This window comes from Mycteria americana, chromosome 4 (assembly GCF_035582795.1).
Source record: "Mycteria americana isolate JAX WOST 10 ecotype Jacksonville Zoo and Gardens chromosome 4, USCA_MyAme_1.0, whole genome shotgun sequence".
Lineage (NCBI taxonomy): Eukaryota > Metazoa > Chordata > Aves > Ciconiiformes > Ciconiidae > Mycteria > Mycteria americana.
The window spans coordinates 54,968,973-54,989,702 of NC_134368.1; the positions used below are offsets into that span (position 1 = coordinate 54,968,973).

Here is a 20,730-nt window from a genome sequence, read left to right on the forward strand (position 1 = left end):
ACTGTAGGAGATCAGCTTCGAGACCATCTAAGGAACCTGAAGGTGCACAAGTCCATGGGACCTGATGAGATGCATCTGTGGGTCCTCAGGGAACTGGTGGATGAAGTTGCTAAGCCGCTATCCATCATATTTGAGAAGTTGTGGCAGTCTGGTGAAGTTCCTACTGACTGGAAAAGGGGAATAACCCCCATTTTTAAAAAGAGAAAAAAGGAAGACCCAGGGAACTACAAGCCAGTCAGTCTCACCTCTGTGCCCGGCAAGATCATGGAGCAGATCCTCCTGGAAGCTGTGCTAAGGCACATGGACAATAAGGAGGTGATTGGTGAAAGCCAACATGGCTTCACTAAGGGCAAATTCTGCCTGACAAATTTGGTGGCCTTCTACAATGGGGTTACAGCATTGGTGGATAAGGGAAGAGCAACTGACATCATCTACATGGACTTGTGCAAAGCATTTGACACTGTCCCGCATGGCATCCTTGTCTCTAAATTGGAGAGACATGGATTTGACAGATGGACCATTCGGTGGATAAGGAATCGTCTGGATGGTCACACTCAAAGAGTCGTGGTCAGTGCCTCGATGTCCAAGTTGCGACCAGTGACAAGTGGCATTCCTCAGGGGTCGGTATTGGGACCGGTGCTGTTTCACATCTTTGTCGGCGACACGGACAGTGGGATTGAGTGCACCCTCAGCAAGTTTGCTGACAACACCAAGCTGTGTGGTGCAGTCGACATGCTGGAGGGAAGGGATGCCATCCGGAGGGACCTTGACAGGCTTGAGAGGTGGGCCTGTGTAAACCTCATGAAGTTCAACAAGACCAAGTGTGAGGTCCTGCACATGGGTCGAGGCAATCCCAAGCACAAATACAGGCTGGGTGGAGAATGGATTGAGAACAGCCCTGAGGAGAAGGACTTGGGGGTGTTGGTTGATGAGAAGCTCAAAATGACCTGGCAATATGCGCTTGCAGCCCAGGAAGCCAACCGAATCCTGGGCTACATCAAAAGAAGCATGACCAGCAGGATGAGGGAGGCGATTCTCCCCCTCTACTCCGCTCTGGTGAGATCCCACCTGGAGTACTGTGTTCAGCTCTGGGGCCTCCAACATAAGAAGGGCATGGACCTGTTGGAGCAAGTCCAGAGGAGGGCCACGAAGATCATCAGAGGGCAGGGCTGTCTGCACTTGCCCAGAGAAGTTGTGGATGCCCTAGCCACAAGTGTTCCAAGGCCAGGTTGGATGGGGCTTTGCACAGCCTGGTCTAGTGGAAGGTGTCCCTGCCCATGGCAGGGGGGTTAGAACTAGATGATCTTCAAGGTCCCTTTCAACCCAAACCATTCTATGATTCTACGATTCTATGATGCACAGCTAGTTTACTAGGTTCATTTTTCTTAAACCTTCTCCTTCCCCAGACCTTTCATTTCCAGAGAAGTGCAACTGATACATTCATAAGTTTGTGGCCAGCAAGTACATGTGCTTGTCCTCCTGTAAAGCACCAGATAGCTGGGTCTTGAACCCCATGGGTGGCCTTCCAGTCTTGGGGTACACGTGCCAAAAAGAAGAAAATTAAAATGCACGTACTTTGCTGTAAAAAAGCAGTGGGTAAGAGTGGGATGGTGGTCGCCTGACTTTGCTTACCTTTCCTCACCAAATTACAAGCTCGCTTTGCAATCTACCTGCAGCAGAAGCCCAAGGACTGGCCTGCTCCTCTCCCAAATGTTGGCTGCAGGTTCTGAGGTGAAAGATGGTTCCTCCGTGTTGCTCAGCGGCTCTCCTGACCCCTTCTGCTATGGCACCGAATTGGATTAACTTTACCTCACAGCTCTCCCCACAGTCTATTAGAAACAAACCAACAGCTCTTGAGTAACACCTAATTGGATTCCCCCAGCTCTGACTGCGTTAGCTGTCTGTTCAAGGCCCCTCCGAGGCTCTTATTATTACCTCAGGCCTTGACAAACCTGTGGAAAATTGTATTATGCAGCACAGGCATAAAACCATCAGGACTTTTGAAGCCTGACCGCTACAAAAGATCCTTGCCACTTTTTTTAAAGAGGAAAAACAAAAGGGAGATCAGACTGGGGAAAATAATCGTTTCTAAAATCCTGATAACACCAATGCATTGACAGAGGCCAAGCTCCCAGGCCCTGTACAGACAAAACCATGCTGAAGTCACGGTATGCCTGCTTCAACCCTTATACTTCACCGCCTTTCTTACATATAGCGAAAGAGTATCCCCCCAGCAAGGCCTAGGCAGGCAGGCCTTGATATCCCATAGTACCGGGGAGGGAAAAGGAGCGTGCCATTTGCAGTGATGGAAATGGCTGCTCTGAAAAACACAGACACCTCCCAGCCAGTGCATGTGGGTTTGAATCCCAATGATTCCCACGTGGAGCTGAGGAAACAAAAGCACATAGAGCACCAGGACGACTCTGCTTAGAGTCAGGCCTTGAACTCGTTTTGCTGCAAAGAGGCCTTTGGGAAGTTGCGCTGGCTAAGATTAAAGAAAAAAACCCCACCTTTTAATAAGCTCCATTCTTACATGTGCAGTTGGAGCTACATATTTCATGCGTGCATCTATTATAGATACCATCTATATAAATACAGGTATTTATAAAGAGGAATAGAAAGTATGGTTATCTGTTTCCTCATCTGTATGTAGTGAGTTTGTGGTTGTACGCATGCCAGAATTACGCAGGGAGAGTAAGGTTATATAGTTAGAGATAGCGACAGCTTTGGTTTATTTTAGTTGCGAATTCCCAACACAAAAAGCTGCACGCGAAGAGGTGTAATAAAGCAGTATGAAAGCAGGCAGTGATTAACAGCCCAGACGCTTCTTTTATCATTATCAACTATTTACAAAGAAGCATTTATATGTTTCCCCATCTCTGGGGAGCTGGCACTTAGCATTAAAAATACATGAATAATGAATGAAGCCCCGTGTACCTTATGGCCTTTTAATAATGCAAAAATCTTAGGATTCAGGATATGATACAGGTAAACAAAGGAAAAAAGACTGGTGGGCAGAAAATAGTGTGAGATCCCTATGCAAAGGACAATTTATAGCGTGTGGGGGTTAAACTGTAAAACAGCAGCTTGTTGTCAAGCTCTTCCTCTAATTGGAAAAATAACCCAGGGAGCAGGAATGCACGGAGCAGAGGGTCTAGTCACCGCTATGACTGCAGTCATAGCCTGCATAGCTGTGAGAGCTGCAGAGGGAGAGAGAAAGCGAGCGAGAGAGCAACAACCACCTTAAGGGCATCCTGCGTGTCATCCAGGCAGTAGACGCGGATGCTGTACTCCAGCGAAGAGCAGGACAGCGGCCCAAAGATGGCCAGTTTGAGACGTTTGGCTGCTGCTTTGGTGATTGACTGTCCCACCAAGGCATACGTGCTGAGGGTTTCTGTCAGGATATGGCAGGCCTCTGGGTCCAGCTGGATGTAGCACGGAGTGGTGAAGTTTTCCTCCCCGACCACCACCACATCCTAAGGGAGAAAGAGGCCAAGTTAGAGCTCCCGACCCCTTAGAGCCGCTCTCCTTTGAGACAGCAATGCCCCTTTCAAGCCTGGATGATGCACAAAGTCCTTGCTGTTTGCACCTTAGATTAATCAAGATTTAAAAGTCCTGCTTCCAGCTTTTCTCCTGCGGGGAGTGCATGATTCCTCTGGGGTGCTGGTGGTGATGATGGCAGTACAAACCTCCTCCTGTCCTCACTCCCCTAAGACTTGTAACTCTTTCGTCTGAGCCCTGCAGCAGCTTTTAAAGCCCTGGGCAGAGTTAGGCAAATAATGAAAATATCACCAATACTTTATTGAAAAAGATACTGCAGAACTCATCATTCGGTGACCATGATTTAACATCAGTAGTCACAGGCGTGTGGAAGAAGTAACTGCCCTTCACTTCCTAAGCATGACAATAAGGAGTTACAAAAACTCAGGGAAGGGAAGTAACCTCTACAGTGGCCGAATGCCACATCTACATGAAATATCACCTGCTGCTTCGTCAGAATAATCCTCCGTGACGAGACTGCAGGGTGAAGGAAAAAAATACATATAGCCCGAATGCAGACAACCTCCCCATCCTGCGCGTGAAGGCAAACAGCTCCCCTGCTAATTTCTCCATTCAACCCTGCGTGTAATATCCTGCACGCAACACAAAGTGCTTTGAATGGCTTTGAGAGAGAGCAGAAATGAAAAGGCAGCGGTGGATGATGGCTGCCTCTTGCAAAGCCACCAAGCACCACATGATGCTCGGCACAACTCATCTCTTTCACCGCTGCTGCTTGCAGGTCTGCAGCACAACGTACGCATCTGGCAGCTGAGCAGCGTGGGCTCAACTGAAACTTGTCATTAAGCTTGGGGCCCCCTAGTCTCAGGAAAGGCAAACGTGCCGTGTTTGCAGGGGTGGCACGATCCTTCTGGAGGGCAAGGTGCTGCAGCGCTGATTGCACCCCCCCAACAGCCACGCCAGCAACTGGCTCTGGCAGGAGGCGCTGGCCCCGAGCGATGCTGCAGGGGTGTGCGTGCATGCACGTGCGTGTGCACGTATGCGTATGGATGTGTGCGTGCACATGTGGGGCTCAGCTTGGAGGAGCTGCTCCAGAATTGAGTGGAGGAAGAAGATCGCCGTGCGATGGCCAGGGACCCTGCGGATGCTGTGGAGGCTGTGCTGGCACCAGAGCGTGTGCACGGCCAGCGGAGCAACCGCTCTGTCAAGGGCAGGAGGAGGACGGGGGGAGAAAATGAAGAGGTGCCAGTAACACACAGACACAAATAAGGAACATATGTGCGGTGCCAAGAGTCAGGCCGGTGGGGTGCAGATTAGTTGGCGAGACAGACCCGTGTTCGCTGCACTCCCCCTCCCAGCGTGAGGAAGAGACGGTGCCACAGGCAGGGGACAAAAGCAAGAGCCTTTAGAAGGCAATGCTGGACACAGCGCTCTTGCTGCTGTCAGCCCAACTGCCTTCAAAAGCCACCCTGCCCTCATTAAGCCTACCGGTAGGAGAAGGTGTCCTTGCCAAATTAATTATGTGAGACCAAACTGGTGGCAGCAGGTACGTAGGAGCGCAGAGCTGGAGAGGAAGGCTCTGCCAGGATGGCCCAGCCTTGCTGCAAGCATCACTTTATGCTCCAGTTACAGTGGAGGATCCTTCTGCCACCCTGCCCCAGGGCCTCCTCCTGCTGCACTACTGGCAAGGAACCGCCCCAGGCTCCCACCAAGCCTGCACTGCCCGGCCACGCTTGTGCAGCTCCCGAGTTAACAGGGTGCAGAGTTGGATCCTGCCTGCATGCACGGAATCAAAGTGATGCTCCACCAACATGTTAGGAGGGAAAGAGAAAAGAAAAGTAAGGCCTATACATTTTATTAAGCTGGCCGATGTCTTGATGCTGAAGCAGGAGTTCATTTGCAGCATCATTTTCACTTTCTTGAAAACAGACCATAAACCAGGGGAGTTCAAACTGCCCTGTAAAAAACATTTTCTTATTTCTAGAATCGAGTCAGAAATTATTTTCAGCCATTATTTTTTATTTTGCCTTTTCCCTTCCTCCTCTCCCCATGACTTCGGCACAGTATTCTGCCACGACCAAAAGCTTGTGTCAAAATCCTGCAATGCAGGCTCTTTCATGGAAAACAGCCAGTACTAGGAGGCACCAAACTGCCCCAAGACAGCGTCTCTGTATAGGCACTGGGCAGCTTAGATACCCGGTGCACTCCTGCCTGCCCGCAGCAGCCATGCATCTCACACAGAAAACCCGAAATACAGGCGTCCTGGTTCAGAAAGGCAGCTGCAGGATTAGCGGCGAACCCTCCACGCGGTCAGCACACAGGCTGAAGCTCCAGAGCCTCACCTCCCACGGCCCCTGGGCAGCCTGGTGCTTCAGCTGGATCTGCCAGTCCTCCATGTTGGGTTCTGCGCAGTGGTGCATGGTTAAAATGACTGGCCGGGTTAGCAGCGCTCCTGGTGGGCCGCAGCTCACCACCGGTGTCAGCAGGGTTTGGCTGTCTTCTACAGGTGGCCTGACACATGGACAGAAAGACGGATACGGTAAGTGAGTTGAAAAAGGCAAAAAGGTACATCCAGGTATGTAAAAATAAAAAATTCTTCTCTTAAAATGAAAAGATTGTGCAAGCAAAGAATGCGTGGTTTTGGTTTGGGGTTTTTTTTCCCTCCAAATCCCAAAATGATTTTTTTTTTGCCAAATATCGCTCATTTGCCAATGCAGGTTTAGGTGGCAGCAAATTATAGACCACACTTGCTGAGCATCCCCCCATTCTGAAGGATCCTTGCAGACCATATGCAGAGGCTTCATTTCACCCACTGCTGAAATGCAGTCACTGCAGCATTTGGCAGTTGTTTAGCAGCATACAAAAACTAGCAGTGGCTCTTGTAAGCACCACATGGGAGAATTATTTACTGCCTGGACAGAGAAAATTGGAGAACAAAGGAAGAGAATGAACTAATGAGCACGTCTGAAACCTCGTAAGTGGTATACAGCGCATCTGAGATGTGCAGTTTGGGTTCGGAGCCATCACCAAACCCACTGATACTCCATTTTACTTAAAAGGCATTTAGATCTACTAGAATGGCTTTTGCAAATACGCCTGCGGGGAGCAGGTATCACTGGCAGCGGGGGAGAAAGGACGAAGGGATGGTAAGGAATAGCACAGAGGGCAAAACACTTGCAAAGCCTGCGATTTCTAGTGATAGCTTGGAGCTGTCCGGTTAAAAACATGGGTATTGTCCAGCACGCTTGCATCCAGTCACTAGGAATGGGTGACAGGGGAAATCATAGAAATATACAGGATACATTGCATTCACTGTAGTTTGTAAACAAGTGTGTGTGTCTGTGTGCGTGTGTGCATGCATGTGCGTGTGTGCGCATGTGTAAAGTATCCCAGACGAACTGCTGAGGAGCTTAAAATCAGAGGAAGCATGAGTGACTTTAACTATCCCGACATCTGGTGTATGACAAATACAGCTGAATGTGCCTCATCAACTGCCTCCCTAAATAATACAGAGGACAAATTCATGATCCAGAAACCAGCAAGCAGGAGATTAAAAGTGTTCGATGTGTTCTGCACTTACAAATTCCAGATCTGCCCACAGGACCTCCCATCTTCTGCTCCAGCTAAGGGTTCAATCCCGTGTTGCATTTACAAATACTTTTAATTACATCTGTATTGGTCTCAGTGGAATTAGTTGAGACAACATTAAATACTGTTTATTTCTGCAAGTCTTTGCCTTTACCAAAAGAAAGAGCAAAAAAAGTAGCTGTAATCTTAGATAACATTTTCAAGAAGGCCAAATCAGGACAGAAGCTGTTTTGATACCCAATTTATTGCACCTGTTCTGGCTATTGCAAAGATATGTCCACAGGCATATCCAAATTTTGCTCACCTTAATTGTCCCCGAATAATCCATTAATCCCACAGAAAAGGAAAGACAAACTTTTGGGAAATTCTTTTTCAAAGTGGGACGAAGGCACTTTTGAAAAGTGTCTCTTATTGCTACAAATGTTGTGGGAGGTTTTTGTAACATTTGAGGAAAAAAGGTCCGGCATAGAAAAATTTAAATCTATGCAAATCAGTAAATCCAGATGATATGCATCTGTGGAAATTAACTGATGAGTTTACTAAATGACTTAACAATTGTTTCTGAAAAGCCGTGGACTGGAAATAAACAGCTGCGATAGCTGCCTTTCGAAAAAGATGTAAAATATAACAATCTGGACAGCTATCATGTATTATGCTGGTTATTTTAGCCTAACAAACAGTACAGACAAGAAATGAAACACTAGCAGATAGAGTACCTAGTCCAGCTCCTCTTGCATGCTGTAGGGAACTCTGGATTCAGCTTAAGAAGATCAGGGATCACTCTCTTGCAAGAATGATCTGAATAAATCATTGGGCAGTTTTTGACTAAAATGTTGCTTCTTTTTCAGATTCATTTACTTCATTTTTTTTTAATAAGAAGCAACAGGAAGCTTAAAAAAACACTCACAGTGTGGTGGTGGTTTTTAATGGTCATCTACCTGGTGCATTAATCGATATTTGAACGCTCTCCTACAGTCTAATTCAAGAAATTTCAAAAAACATAATGTCTTTTGATAAGATCTTCCAAAATTACAGTATTTGTCTGGAAAGCTACAGATATGACAAGATCTAGACTTAATCATCTGGTTAACCTAACTTCATCTAAAAGACTACTGACCCATGAAGAATGAAGGAAAAAAATACAAGTTATCATAGTTTTTTGGACTGAATTACAAAACCAGCAGTCAAAAAGAATATAGGGGGGAATATATCATGATCGCCATAAAAAAATTCATACAGTGTCTTTTAGGTGAAAAATGAGTTAAAATCGACAAGAATCTGAGCACTGATGCATGCAGTTAAAAAAAGCCAAAAGGCCATTAAAATAATATGGTACTGATAAATCATACAGCCTAAAGTTGTCCCAAAGTAAAATTAAGTTTAGTCACTGCTCCATGACAAAATTTTGTTAGCTGTTAAATTTTAGGACTCTGATGGAGGGCATGATTCTGTGCCGCACCATTTTATATCCGATTAGCACAAGTATAAAAAATGATGCAGAACATGAAGTCGGAGGCACTCTAGACTGCACAGTCAGCAAGTGAGGGGGGAAGCGGATACAAGCATACAAAGGACATGCAAAAAAATAGAAAGGTTTAGTATTTTTTCCCCAAGTTGGTAAACAGCATCTTTGTCACCGGACTTAGGAGATTTATTGCCAACTGGATGAGATATGCATGGTCCTGACCTGGGTGTTTATGACACAAGACAGTCTGATGAGTGAAGAGCAGAAAAACGGGCCAACTGCGAGGGTGGTTGACTTTGCAGTCCCCCAGTTGTCAACCAGACACGCATCTGAGTCCAGCACCATAAAGTTATGGAACACTGCTGGTCCCAATGGCTCTCCTCCACCACCCACCTCATGCATACAGTGACCCACCTCAGCTCCCCACCAATTTGGGGACTGCAAGTGATCTAACTACTTTAAGCCTTTAAAAACTGAGATATAATGAGTTGCAGAGAAGTTCCCCGGTGGTGTGAAACAGGATTCAGTGTCACTGAATAGGTGAAACCCCAGCTCTGTTGAAGTCAATGCTGAACCTCTCCCTGACTACTGGGAGGCCAGGATTTCTACACACAATGTGGAAGGCAATGCAAATAGTAATACAATCATTAAATTTACAGATAACAGTAAGTAAGGAATTATTGCAAGTAACAATGAGAGCCAGAAAATAATGCAAAAGATCCAGAGAGGGTAAAAATATGAGTAGGAAATAAAATCCTATCAATTGTACAGCAGTTCATGCTTCTAGAGCATAACAGGTTCCAAACATAGTTATTTAGTAGCAAAGAAAAGCAATAAAGTGAAAAAGATCTCAGGTGATCTTACTGCAACGCAGCAGGCGTCAACTTGTAATGTGACACAGCAGCAAAAAGCACATCAGATTTCTGGGGCTGTATGGGACAAGGCATGTCAGAGCACGCTGAGGTGATATCCCCTTTCCTATCCAGCTCTAATGTGACTGCAGGTAGCAGGGTGTTTAGGGACCACAGCGAGATCTCAGAAATAAACACCTGAAACCCGGAGGAATGAGGCTAAACCACACAATGGCACGTACAGCAGAGAGGTACCCTGTGACAACTGACAGGAAAATGGAACAAAAATCTCTTGACAGATCTTTTCTTATTTCTCACTGTTTCTAATTTCCATTTTAAAACAAAAGGATTATGCCTTACTATAGCTAATGAGAACAGAAACAGATGCAGTAGATAAGATATATTATACAGGAGATATTAATCTTTCTGCTTCAAGGCATAAACCCAACACTAATTGATGGGATTAGTAAACAACAAATTCCCCTGAAGACAGTTATTGTGTAGTCATTTATTACGAGCAATTTTCTACCTTCTCCTAGAGCAGGTGATGCAGGACCAGCAAAGCCAGGATCCTGGCCTAGACGAGTGCCTGTTGTAATCGAGTATTGCGATTTCTGTGTTATAGATCGCAGGATATCCAGCACAAACACAGGCACAGGCGAGCATACAGAGCAAGGGAATTATCTCTTCTAAAGCAGAAAGATCTTTGAGCAGACATCTTCAAAACTGTGGGCCAGAACCTACTTTTAGGCTCTTATCCAAAAAAGAACCCCAAACCCCAAAAAACCCCATCCACATGTGCTTCACTTTAGGCTGGCAGCAGTCTTGGGATGACTTACTAGATGGGACTGGGCATTCAGCTGTGCTAGTACGACTCCGAAGTCACTCCAGTGCAGGCAAGAGAGATGGTTTTGTTTTACAAAGATCTGACTGAGACTGAAATTCAATTCCCTTTTTAGCATTGCTATTAAAAGGCACTAACAGTAACTGAAAGGTCTTCAGATATTTTTAGATGTCGTCCCATCCCGCACCACTTATCAAGAACAGTCACCTTTTATTTAAAAGCAAATAAACTTTTATTCACTATATCTGGTCCCTTCACAATCAAATTTGTGTTTTTAATGGGATTACTCATTCGAAAACGTCTCCCTGTAATAAGCCAGACCATATTCATTAAGGTAGCTGTCAGACAGCAGATGTGAGCACAACTAGAGAAATCTCTGCTCCTCAGTGGGCCTACATTGCGCTCCCTGGCACCGTGCGTAGATGTTACAGGCAATCACAGCAGCTCAGGAAGCACAGGACAGAGCAGGGAGAGAGGAATGGCTAACTCATAGCAACAGATGGCAACCCTTCTACACAGCTTAGCCAAAAGTCAGAGGGAAGACATTTTATTTCTCCTTTCATTGCTGGGCCTTTATTTTTAGTATGTGTTCCTTCTTAAGTTTCAAACCTAATATTCTTGACTGACCCTGGTTCTTCTGCTAGTCTATCTTTAGAAGGAAAATTATCTGAAAAGTTTTCCTCCCCTTTTACTCATGCTCTGGTCTTTTCTATTTTGAATTTTTCAATTATAATGACTGGCACTTCATGAAATTGTCTTCTGGAGTTGCAAAGTAATTTTGTTTATGCAACTGAAATACAGAAGGAAGGTGGGGAAATGAGATGTGGAAGACTTCAATTTCTTTTATTTCACATCACTAAGCTTAGACTTTACTGGTGAAAAAGGCAACATTGCTCCTTGGATCAAACTCATTGATCAGCTGCGTGACTTTAATATAAAGTCTATACATACATTGTGAAGCCACTGATCCAAATCCTACCATGGCTCACACGACTATTCTCTCTTTTAAGGTAGCTAATTTGGAAGTCGCACAATTTATGCATGTCTTCCATCAAGATCTTCAGGAGCACTGCTTTCTCCATTCTTTAGGGTTGTCACATTTCGTGGGCACGGTGACATCCACTCTCATTTGCATCATCTCCTGTGTGATGGATTATACAGGAGTGTCCTTCACGGTGCCATATTTAGTGCAGTTCTTGCCTCTGATTAGAGTATGCAAGAGTAGCTCCACCTACAGCTGTGCAAGCTCGGCAGGGGTTCACACAGGAACACGGGAACTGCCATACAAGATCAAACCAGTGGTCCATCAAGGCCCAGACCCCGTCTAGCACTGACCAGTGCCAGATGTTTCCAAAGGAAGCACACAGCTCCACTAATTTAGCTCACAGCTAAATTTGTTTTTTAACCCGAGGCAGTCAAGAAAATCCTCAAGGTTGGAGGTTTATACTCATGCTATTTAATCCTTAATCGTGTAATACTGAGGCTCTCACAGATGCTCATGGGAACAGGCTCTTGCCAGGTACTGGTCACAACAACGTGTTTATTTTATAGGTGAAACCACAGCTCAAGAAGGCAACCCTCCTTGCAAATCTCAGTCAGTGATACTTCCCCAGACTAAGGGAGAGAGCATCTGATCACCACTGAAAAAGCCAATGAGCTTCAAGACAGAAACCTGCACATAGTTGTAAAATATTCTCATAGGCTTGTCAGTTTTTCAGGTGTATAGCTATACAAACACACATGCATGTATGTCTACAAACACACAAACACATATCTAGACACACATAGCTATCCTTTTCCCCACTGTAGCTACTTCATAAAGCACATGGACCTTTCCACGAGGTCAACATGAATCTCTCACACCAGCCAGGGATCAGAGCCCAGTAGCTGCTTGCCATCCATCCTGCTCCGAATAACAGGCAGAATGAGGATAAGCTTGCAGTGCAGGTGCAGGAAAAACAGCCTGCTGGAGTATCAGTCTAGGAAAAGAGAAAACCCACTGTGCCACAAGCACGCTAACACACTTAGAGAAAACAACTGCCTCCAAGTGGCATTTATTGCAAGCCATCAGAACCCTAATTCACCGCAGAAGGATAATGCTTTTCGGGTGACCCTCCTGCTCTCACATGCTTTGATGGATATGAAATGGAATAAAGAGAGTGTCTTGGAAAGCTCTCCTAACCAATCTGCAAGGCAATACAAAGAGTGATATTACTGGGTTATGAAGTCTCTCAAATGTCTGTAGTACAGGTTTCAGAGATGAACTGGGGAAATGTATTATTAGGAAAACAAAGGAAGGAAAAGACAAGGGGAATTTGCAGGACTCTGAGGGATAACAGATTTCCTGTTTCAGCTTGACTGTTCAGAAGTCGCTTCATATTTCTACAAATGGTGTGAGCTAAATCTTAAGTTGCTGGAGATATGTGAGCTGTGATGGTACGCGCCCCTGTTGCTGCACTGGTTCTATTTAGGGTAGGCTACAGGGACCACATTCTCGCCTCAGTGGTGGTTGTATATCAAGAAAAAGAGCCTGCCTTCATTTCTGATTATAACACCCATTTTATAGTTTCCTATATGTCCCCTTCCAAACTACATCAACACACGACAGGACTTTTCAACCCATACGCATTTACACAGTGCACGCGGAAATAAATACAGGGTCTCACAGGGTTTATGGAACACACTCCAGTTACTGCTTGGCCACAAAAGCGAATGTCTGCAGCTAGTCCTTACTGTGGACTATCACTCTCTGCTGGAATGCTGTAAGAGTGCAGCAGCCGTTTTAAAAAATAACTATGCTTCACACCAACTTGTGGTACCCACATGACTCCAATTATATGAAGCAACATCTGTGGCCCATGCAGTCAGAAAAAGAGGCTTTGACCGAGCTGCAGCTCTGCTACAGAAAGTGAAGTGTCTGGTAACACAGTCCTGCAGCAGGAGACCGTTACAGCCGGGTGCTGGGTGCCACCCACCCCTTTCTGCTCCTGGGCACCTGGGGAAAGGGAGCAGGTAACAGGGGAGGACGTTACAGTCCTGCAGTGTTTGAGCCCTTTTTGGTGACTATTCAGTTCTGCGTGACCTAGACAACACCCGACGAGCTCCATTTTAAATGTCCTAGAAGTGGTTCGTTTCCATGAGTATGGAAAGCCTGGCATGGAGAGCCTGAAGGGGGGCTGAAAAGCCATAAATCAAATAAGCAGCTGGGGTCTGTGTGCCCAGGAAGTGATTACCACTGCAACGGGATGAGCCCTGCGGCCCCGATGGCCAAGGCAGCCCGCTCCCTACTCTCCTCTCCTAGGGAAAGAAATCACTTCTGAAAGTCTTCATTGCAAGTGAAGATTCACACCTTTCCGTTCACTTCTGCAGGTGTACTTCAGCACACTTGCTCAGTTTGGCAGAGCACAGCTCCAAGCATGCTTTTCCCAATACAGGTTAACCTATCCTTCTAACCCCTGCTGAGTAACAGCTATCACAAAGCACGCAGAGGAGGCCTTATGACCCTCGAAGAAAATGAATCAGACTAGCATGTGACATTGGTTGTCCACAGCCGCATGAAATAAGGAGGCAGGGATTCCCTCCATAACTGGCTGGAAAGAAACTAATTGCATATATATAGCTCCTTCTAGGAATGAGATAAACTTTTTTGGGAAGAATTAGATATTTTTAAGAGGGAGATTTGGAGGCAACCTGAATAACAGGGGATGCCCTCTGATTTTAATTTCTTTTTCCTTCTGCAGGAAAGAGTCCTTTTTCAATGCTGTTTATAAGCGTCTTTAAAACATAGACAAAAGTAATAGGAATACAATCAATACTAGATATGAACAGAAACACTTTTTCTGTAGCTGCAATTAGCTATTTTCAAAGAGCAGGTAATGAATAATGTATGCAAAAGGGTGGGTGGAGGGTTACTTATTTTTTCTTTAAGCAGATTACTTTAGCATGGGTGAAAGACTACCAAGCTAAAGACTGGTGTTCAATATCACGCAGTGTATAAACAGCTGTGGCTTAGCACATAATAAAAGCCATTAAGGGGCTGAGCCAAAAAATGTATCTAGCTATGAGGAGGGGAAAGCGGCAAAGTACCGTGTAATGATTGCTTAGATTCGCATCTGCCATTCAGCTTTTGTGCACATGAGCCCATTCTGCAGACTAAGATCTCACCTTTCTCTTCATTAGGTTTTCCTAAACTGCTTCAAACGGTACCTTGGCGTTTTCAGAAACTCTTTTTTTATGCCAAGACTGCCCGATCACTCAGTAGACATTAAGATCGAGAACATGAATTGGCCACACATGCAGATAAGAGGTGAGAATGACAGGGGTCATCCCAACATTGGCTCTGGGTGGCCCTCGGCATGCCTGGGGCTAAGCAGGACAACTGCTTGCTTACTTCTACCTCAGAGCAAGGAGGGGTGAAGGACAGCAAAAGCTTTGGCTCCATCCTCTTCACTGCATGGACTGACTAGCCAAGCCCATGAAGGGTAAAATAAAAATTCACTTTCATTATAATAGGAGAGGAGATTTTCCAAGCCAGGTGGTCAGGCACCTGTCCCTCTGGTGAGCCGATTTGTCACCTTGCTCCTCCGCTCCCTTCTCCTTGCAGCACGGGTCTTTATTAAGAGATTACCTCACACCTTCTCTGCCGCACCAAACTCACGCTGGCACATTTTCCTTGCTTCTGGCTGTGATTCAGCATCCCCTCAGCTTGAGGGCTTGCTGCAGATTGCAACTCAGTCAGAAAAGCAAAAGTCCGAGCTTGTTTTGTGGCAAAGTTTATCCTTGGCTTTGCTTGCATTTAGCTCCAAGTCAGCAAATAGCTTCAATGCAGTTGACTTTGCATAAGCATATTACCACAGGTCTTTAGTTACCACATTTTTCCCATCTGTTAATGCACAAGCAAATAAAGGCAGTCTCTTACCTCATGTTCTCCTTCCTGTGAACTGTCACATACATTTCATAGACTCTCCCTTGTGGAACAGCCCCCGCTGGGATCAGCAAGCTTACTCCTGCAGAACAGAAGAGACACAAAAGGTAAAATTGAGAAAAAAGAGGCAAGTGAGCCTATGACAGGAGAGGCAGAAGATGAAGCCTGTGATGCCAGATTTTCACCCAACCTCGCCACCAGAGTCTAAATGACCTCAGCAACTCAAGACAAAAAGTATTTACTGCAACCCGGGCATCTCTGGCGGTCAGCTGGTCTGTTCTTATTCCTCTTGTGTGTTGGCACTGAAATAGGGGAGTGGAGAAGAGGATTTTCTTCCCTTCTATTTTATTTAAAGAGCAGACAGATGGTTACACTGCTGCTTACCTTGTAAAATTATGGAAAAATGAACAACTCGGACTAAAACTTCCAACAGCTGTAATGGGACATCTCTCCCTAGGCAATTCTTACTTAATTAAAATCAGGAAAGAAAGGCAGTGCAGCACTGTCCCAGGAAGCAACAAGAACAAGTTGTTTTCTGAAAGATGGCTTCTGTGACTGGCATCCTGTCCTTTAATACACTCAGCTTCTAATTAGACTACCAGGGAGACAAAATTGGGCTTCTTGGTATTTTGAATGTGCCTAGTCCTGTAGAGTGGCTCAAAATTCAGGTATCCAACCTTGAAAAAAATGTGGGCCAACATGCTCTGTGCCCTTTTCAGTGATGATTAGCTGCACACTTGATTACAAAACACCGTTCTTACATTACTGCAATTGCAGAAATGTAGCAAGTAACTCCCCAGAAGCAGAGGGTCCTGTTGTTACACGACAAACATGGCACACGAGCCAGCTATTTCACTCTGCTGGACACGTCTCCGCCAGCTGTCGTTGCAGATGTGGATTAGCTGGGAACCAGTGGCAAGGCTTTTAATACAGTTATTACCTCATAGCTGAAAACAAACCTACAGGCAGGTTATTTACATACATACATATGCACAAGAGAGGCTTTATAGAAACTTTACATGGCCCTGTCTCTCCTCTTTAGCATACATGGTTTGGTAACGCTGGTGCCCTCCCATGTGTCGGTGTACAGGGGCTCAGTCCCATACCTGGCTTTCAGGGGGAGGGATTAGCTAGGAAAGCGTTTCCCATGAATGCCTTCTGACATTTGTTTCTTTACAGGCCTGTTACAACCTCACCTGTGCATGTATGTAATCAGCTGTAACAGGGCAGGCGTAGAGTAAATGAAGGGCTTTGATCATATCACTAGGAGGATATACATACATCTAGAAGCAGCATGGAGGCATACACGGTAGCGGTAGATAGATTGATACATTTTACAAAACTTATTTTAATCATTTTGAAGGGATTACAGCAATAAATAACCATTTTTTTCTTTACAAATTGATATTAATATCTGTGACTTAAATGTGACTAATAGACTTTGCTGACAACGTGCACCACCATGGCGTAAGAAACCTGAGTATTAATATCTACCTTCAGCTGCTACTTAGAGAAATGTGAAATCCAGGATTGTATAGCATGGATTTTCAACATTGCTCAGCAGTCAGCATCAGATTTCTTTAAGCAGTTCAGCTTTCACTCATGTTCTTAAATTTAATAGCTAGTTTTGCCCCCTGTTCCATGGTAGCTCAGAGAGGAGGGCTACTGCTCACCGACCACTTTTGGCTGCTTCCTGGGCAGTGTGGGGCTGCATGCTGGAAGGACCAAACCACCTCGGTCCCAGGCCACCTAGGCATTTTGCTTTCTCCATAACATCAACAAACAAGAAAAGATCCAGCAAAGGAGCAAGAGACAAGGGCAGGCATTTCCTCCTCAGTCAGGTCACTGTGCTGTAAAATGGCCAAGAGCTGACCGCCAGATGTAAAGGAGGAAGGCAGAATAGCTGTCAGACCTTGAGCTATCCCAGCAGGGAGTTGTGGTCTCACACATACTGTGGTCCTACCTGGACTCAGAGCTCCAGAGAAACTGGGCAGGGGGACTCCTGACCACCGTATAGCCTGCATATCCCCCACATCCAGTGTTTTATGCATTTGATTCGACCCCACTTCAGATGTTAATGTTGCTCTTCACCAGTATGCCAAACCCACGGGAACATCTAGGCTCTAAACTTCCTTTCAATGTCAACACTTCATTTAGGAACCAAACAGCAGTATGGCTCTCCTAAAAAATCTGGCTGCAAGAGCTGAGCTCTCCCAGGGGTGCCCAGGCGCTCCTTGGATGCTCTGAAACTGCCTCCCGGTGCCTGGGTGGCTTGAAGGGGCCCCAGCAGCCTGGCCTCGTACCATATGAGAAAGCCTGAGCAGCACATTGCAATTACATCAAAAGGCATTTGCTGCTCAGTCCCCCTCTTTCCTAGTTGTAAAACAAGTCAACAATATGTATAACAAGGAGAGAAATATAGAAAAGACACTCTTTGGCCTTATTTTCCTTGGGTATGTAATGTGTGCAGTAAAAAGCCTTCCAAAAATTAGTATTCTGCTGTCCTACTTCACTACCACACAGTCTGCAATGAATTGGAAGTGGAACAACCAATTTGTTTTTTAATTAATTTGTCCTTTTTATGTGTGATGACAAGATTGAGTCTTTCTGGCTTGGAGTCCTTTTTCTAGAGCTGCATGAAAGGAAAAGGTCAAGGATGCTGAATCTCACTTCGCACAGGGAAGCTCTGAAGCCTCACATGTCTCAGAAAGTGGCTAAGAGCTCTGCAATATTCTGTTAAAAAGGTGGCCAGGACTTTGAGAAAAGAATACTTGAAGTACCTTGGTAGACCTGAATGGGGGAAAAAAACATGTGTTTGTTCCAAACAAAGAAAAGGCAGAGTCCCAGGAATGACCCTGCTTTTTCCTGCATAAAAGCAAGCTAACTCCAACTAAAAACACAAAACAACTGAGCCTTTAAGCCAACATGGCTAGCACTTACCTGAATTAGGAATTACTAGGTGACCTCCTAAAGAGTTGAAGGTCCCAAATGCAGTGCACGATGGGTCTGTTTGCCGAGCAAGGCTCTGGTTTTTCATATTCAGGGTCTCATTCTCCAGCAGAGACTGTGTAATCTGTGGGGACAGCTTGGAGGAGAAGTCAGAGAGGTCATCCTGGGGAGTGACTGCACCAGAAGTGTTATAAACCTTGATTTTCAGGTTGGGCAGCGGGTCCAGGATCGGAGAATTGGTCATTGGGATTTTATCAGAGACATCATGCAAGGCGTAAACAGGACCTCTGTACATGGCTGCAGCAGAAGTGAGGTCTGGTGGTACCGCCAGGAGGTCTGCATTGGAGATAAGATGGAAGAACCGTATTACTTTTCTATTCTGATGGCTTTCTTCTGGGTAATGATTCGGGTTTGCATTCTGCATTTTGCATTTTGCATTTCATACCAAAGGTTAAAATACGCAAAGTCCTTGCAGAACGACCTTGGTCTCCTTTTCCATGCATCTCTCCAGCAAACTCCCAGGGCTTGTATTGCCCCAGCCACTATGGAATCTAATTGTCATACAAAATTAGAGCACGTTTCTGCTCTAAGGACTTTTCATTGGGATTATTCTTCCAGGCTGCACTCAGATTTCCAGTATGACATGCTTAGCTTCAGAGCAAGATGTTTTCCATACTCAGTAGATCTAGTTTTATTAACTAAAACTCCCTCCCTAAATGCTAAGTGAGAATCATTAACCAATTTATCTAATTGGCCTAATGACAGTGTTCCTGAAATAAAGGACAGAACAAACCTATGAAGTCATCATGCCCACGACTCCCCGCAGTGGGGGATTAGTACCTGCATCACACTTTTTGGAGATTTGTTTTAAAAGTATCCCCAGCAAAGAAAATGACAGTTCTGCCAATCTTCCACCTGACAACTCTCTTGTCATCTTAACTCTTACTTTGATTTATTCTTTTGGGGAGAAAAAGAGGAACTGTACAGCCCAGATATGGGTCTTGAAAAAGCCAGCACCAACTTTAGAGTGTTTTTTTCTGGCCAATGAAGTCTGGAAATAATCAAGCTGTTATGCACCAGTGATAAAAATGCTCATTATTAAATGATGTTCTACCGCAACTTCTTCTTCTACATTGTCTATTGAAAGTACAGTACTTCTTAAATGACTATTTATGCCTGTGGAGACAGGGCACAGTAAAAAAGGCTATTAGTGAAACAAAGGGGAGGAAGATGTGATAGAATTACTGTACTGTAATATCACTCCTGTGATGAATCCTGCCTCCGTTGTTTCTGTCATAGCTTTGTCTTTGATTTAAATTTGAGCTGGACCTGTATTTCCATAAATGTCTCTGTGTTTCACTCTTGCACTCATGCTCTCTCTTCAGAAGTTAAATTCCTCTGCTTTATGCTCTTGAGCACATCTGAAAAATGCCGACGTGGGTTTTGAGCACTTGACCATCAGAAACAAATGGATATAATCTTTCTCCCTTTTATGAAGTGCCAACAAGCATCCAGCGAATATCATTCATGCAGCCCAAGAGACCATAACCTTATAGCATCTCCCTGAATTGGTCAACATGGAGTGAAATGACAACTAACCTTGCCTTGCAGCCTTGATGTTAACAGGCTGAAATCCCCCATTTAGCGCCGAGGAGTCGATAATATCTGACTCAAAGTCACGGTGGTTCTTGCGATAGACAAACAGGGCCACAACCACAGAAATAGCCAGGCACACGATCACGGCTATGACGATCCCGACGTAGAGAGCAACATCATCTGAGTCAGGAGCAGCTAGAGGGAGAGAGGCCAGGAACCTTGAAGAAATGTGCTCCTTACAGGGACTTTCAAGAAAATGCATTCTATTATTCTCGTTTCCCGCAGATATTTACTACCTTTTTTATAGGTTAATTTAAAACCCATTTCCAAAGCTGTATAACAGGTCTATGCCCTTTCGATGGAAAATTATCTTTGATTTCTCTCTAACTTGTGTTCTAACTCTTTCCCTATCTACTTGTTCATCTATCTAGTACCCAGGCTGTGAAGTAGTAAGCATAACACACGTTATAGACTTAGTCGCATGAAGCAAATTTACTCTACGAAATAAAGTAGTATGTCTTAGTGACATAGTGTCATAATATTGGGATTTAGTGGTTCATCTGATAACAAAAAAAAAAAAACTTGTGGGTTTTTAAACTTCAGAAGCCTTATTTTTTAATAAAAAAAAAAAAAGTCAAAAAAACCAAAAGGTCAATTTTCTATGGAATACCTGGAATACCAGGATGTATCTTTGAGTTTGCTTTTTTTGAACTATAACGTGTCAAGCCATTTTTCTTTCCATCCATTTCCCTTTTAAAAAAAAAAATCTAGTAAAGCAGAGAATCAAACACTGAATTCTCATCACTGGCATTAACACATCCGTATTTGGATAAAAGCTGAAGCAAGTGCAAGAAATAATGTGGTAATTTACAAAAAGGAACCCAGATTTATTAGAGCTGTCTTGTGCGAAAATGGCTATGATATTTCTACTAGCTGCTTATACCGTATCTTCGGCACTAATTCCAGGCTAATCTCTAGCATCATTATCCACTAGACATTTTTTTCCAAAAGGTCT

General features: G+C 44.7%; 1 protein-coding gene across 1 annotated transcript in view; it reads right to left on the reverse strand.

The window, feature by feature from the left end:
- The window catches only part of UNC5C (unc-5 netrin receptor C), a 269,505-nt gene that overhangs the window by 11,141 nt on the left and 237,634 nt on the right, over window positions 1-20,730 (reverse strand). Inside the window, exons 9-13 of the mRNA XM_075499275.1 lie at window positions 19,719-19,910; window positions 18,111-18,455; window positions 15,165-15,252; window positions 5,841-6,009; window positions 3,243-3,476 (exon numbers count right to left, since the gene is read on the reverse strand). Of these exons, the coding sequence (XP_075355390.1) occupies window positions 3,243-3,476; window positions 5,841-6,009; window positions 15,165-15,252; window positions 18,111-18,455; window positions 19,719-19,910 (1,028 nt within the window). The remainder of the gene's footprint in view (window positions 1-3,242; window positions 3,477-5,840; window positions 6,010-15,164; window positions 15,253-18,110; window positions 18,456-19,718; window positions 19,911-20,730) is intronic.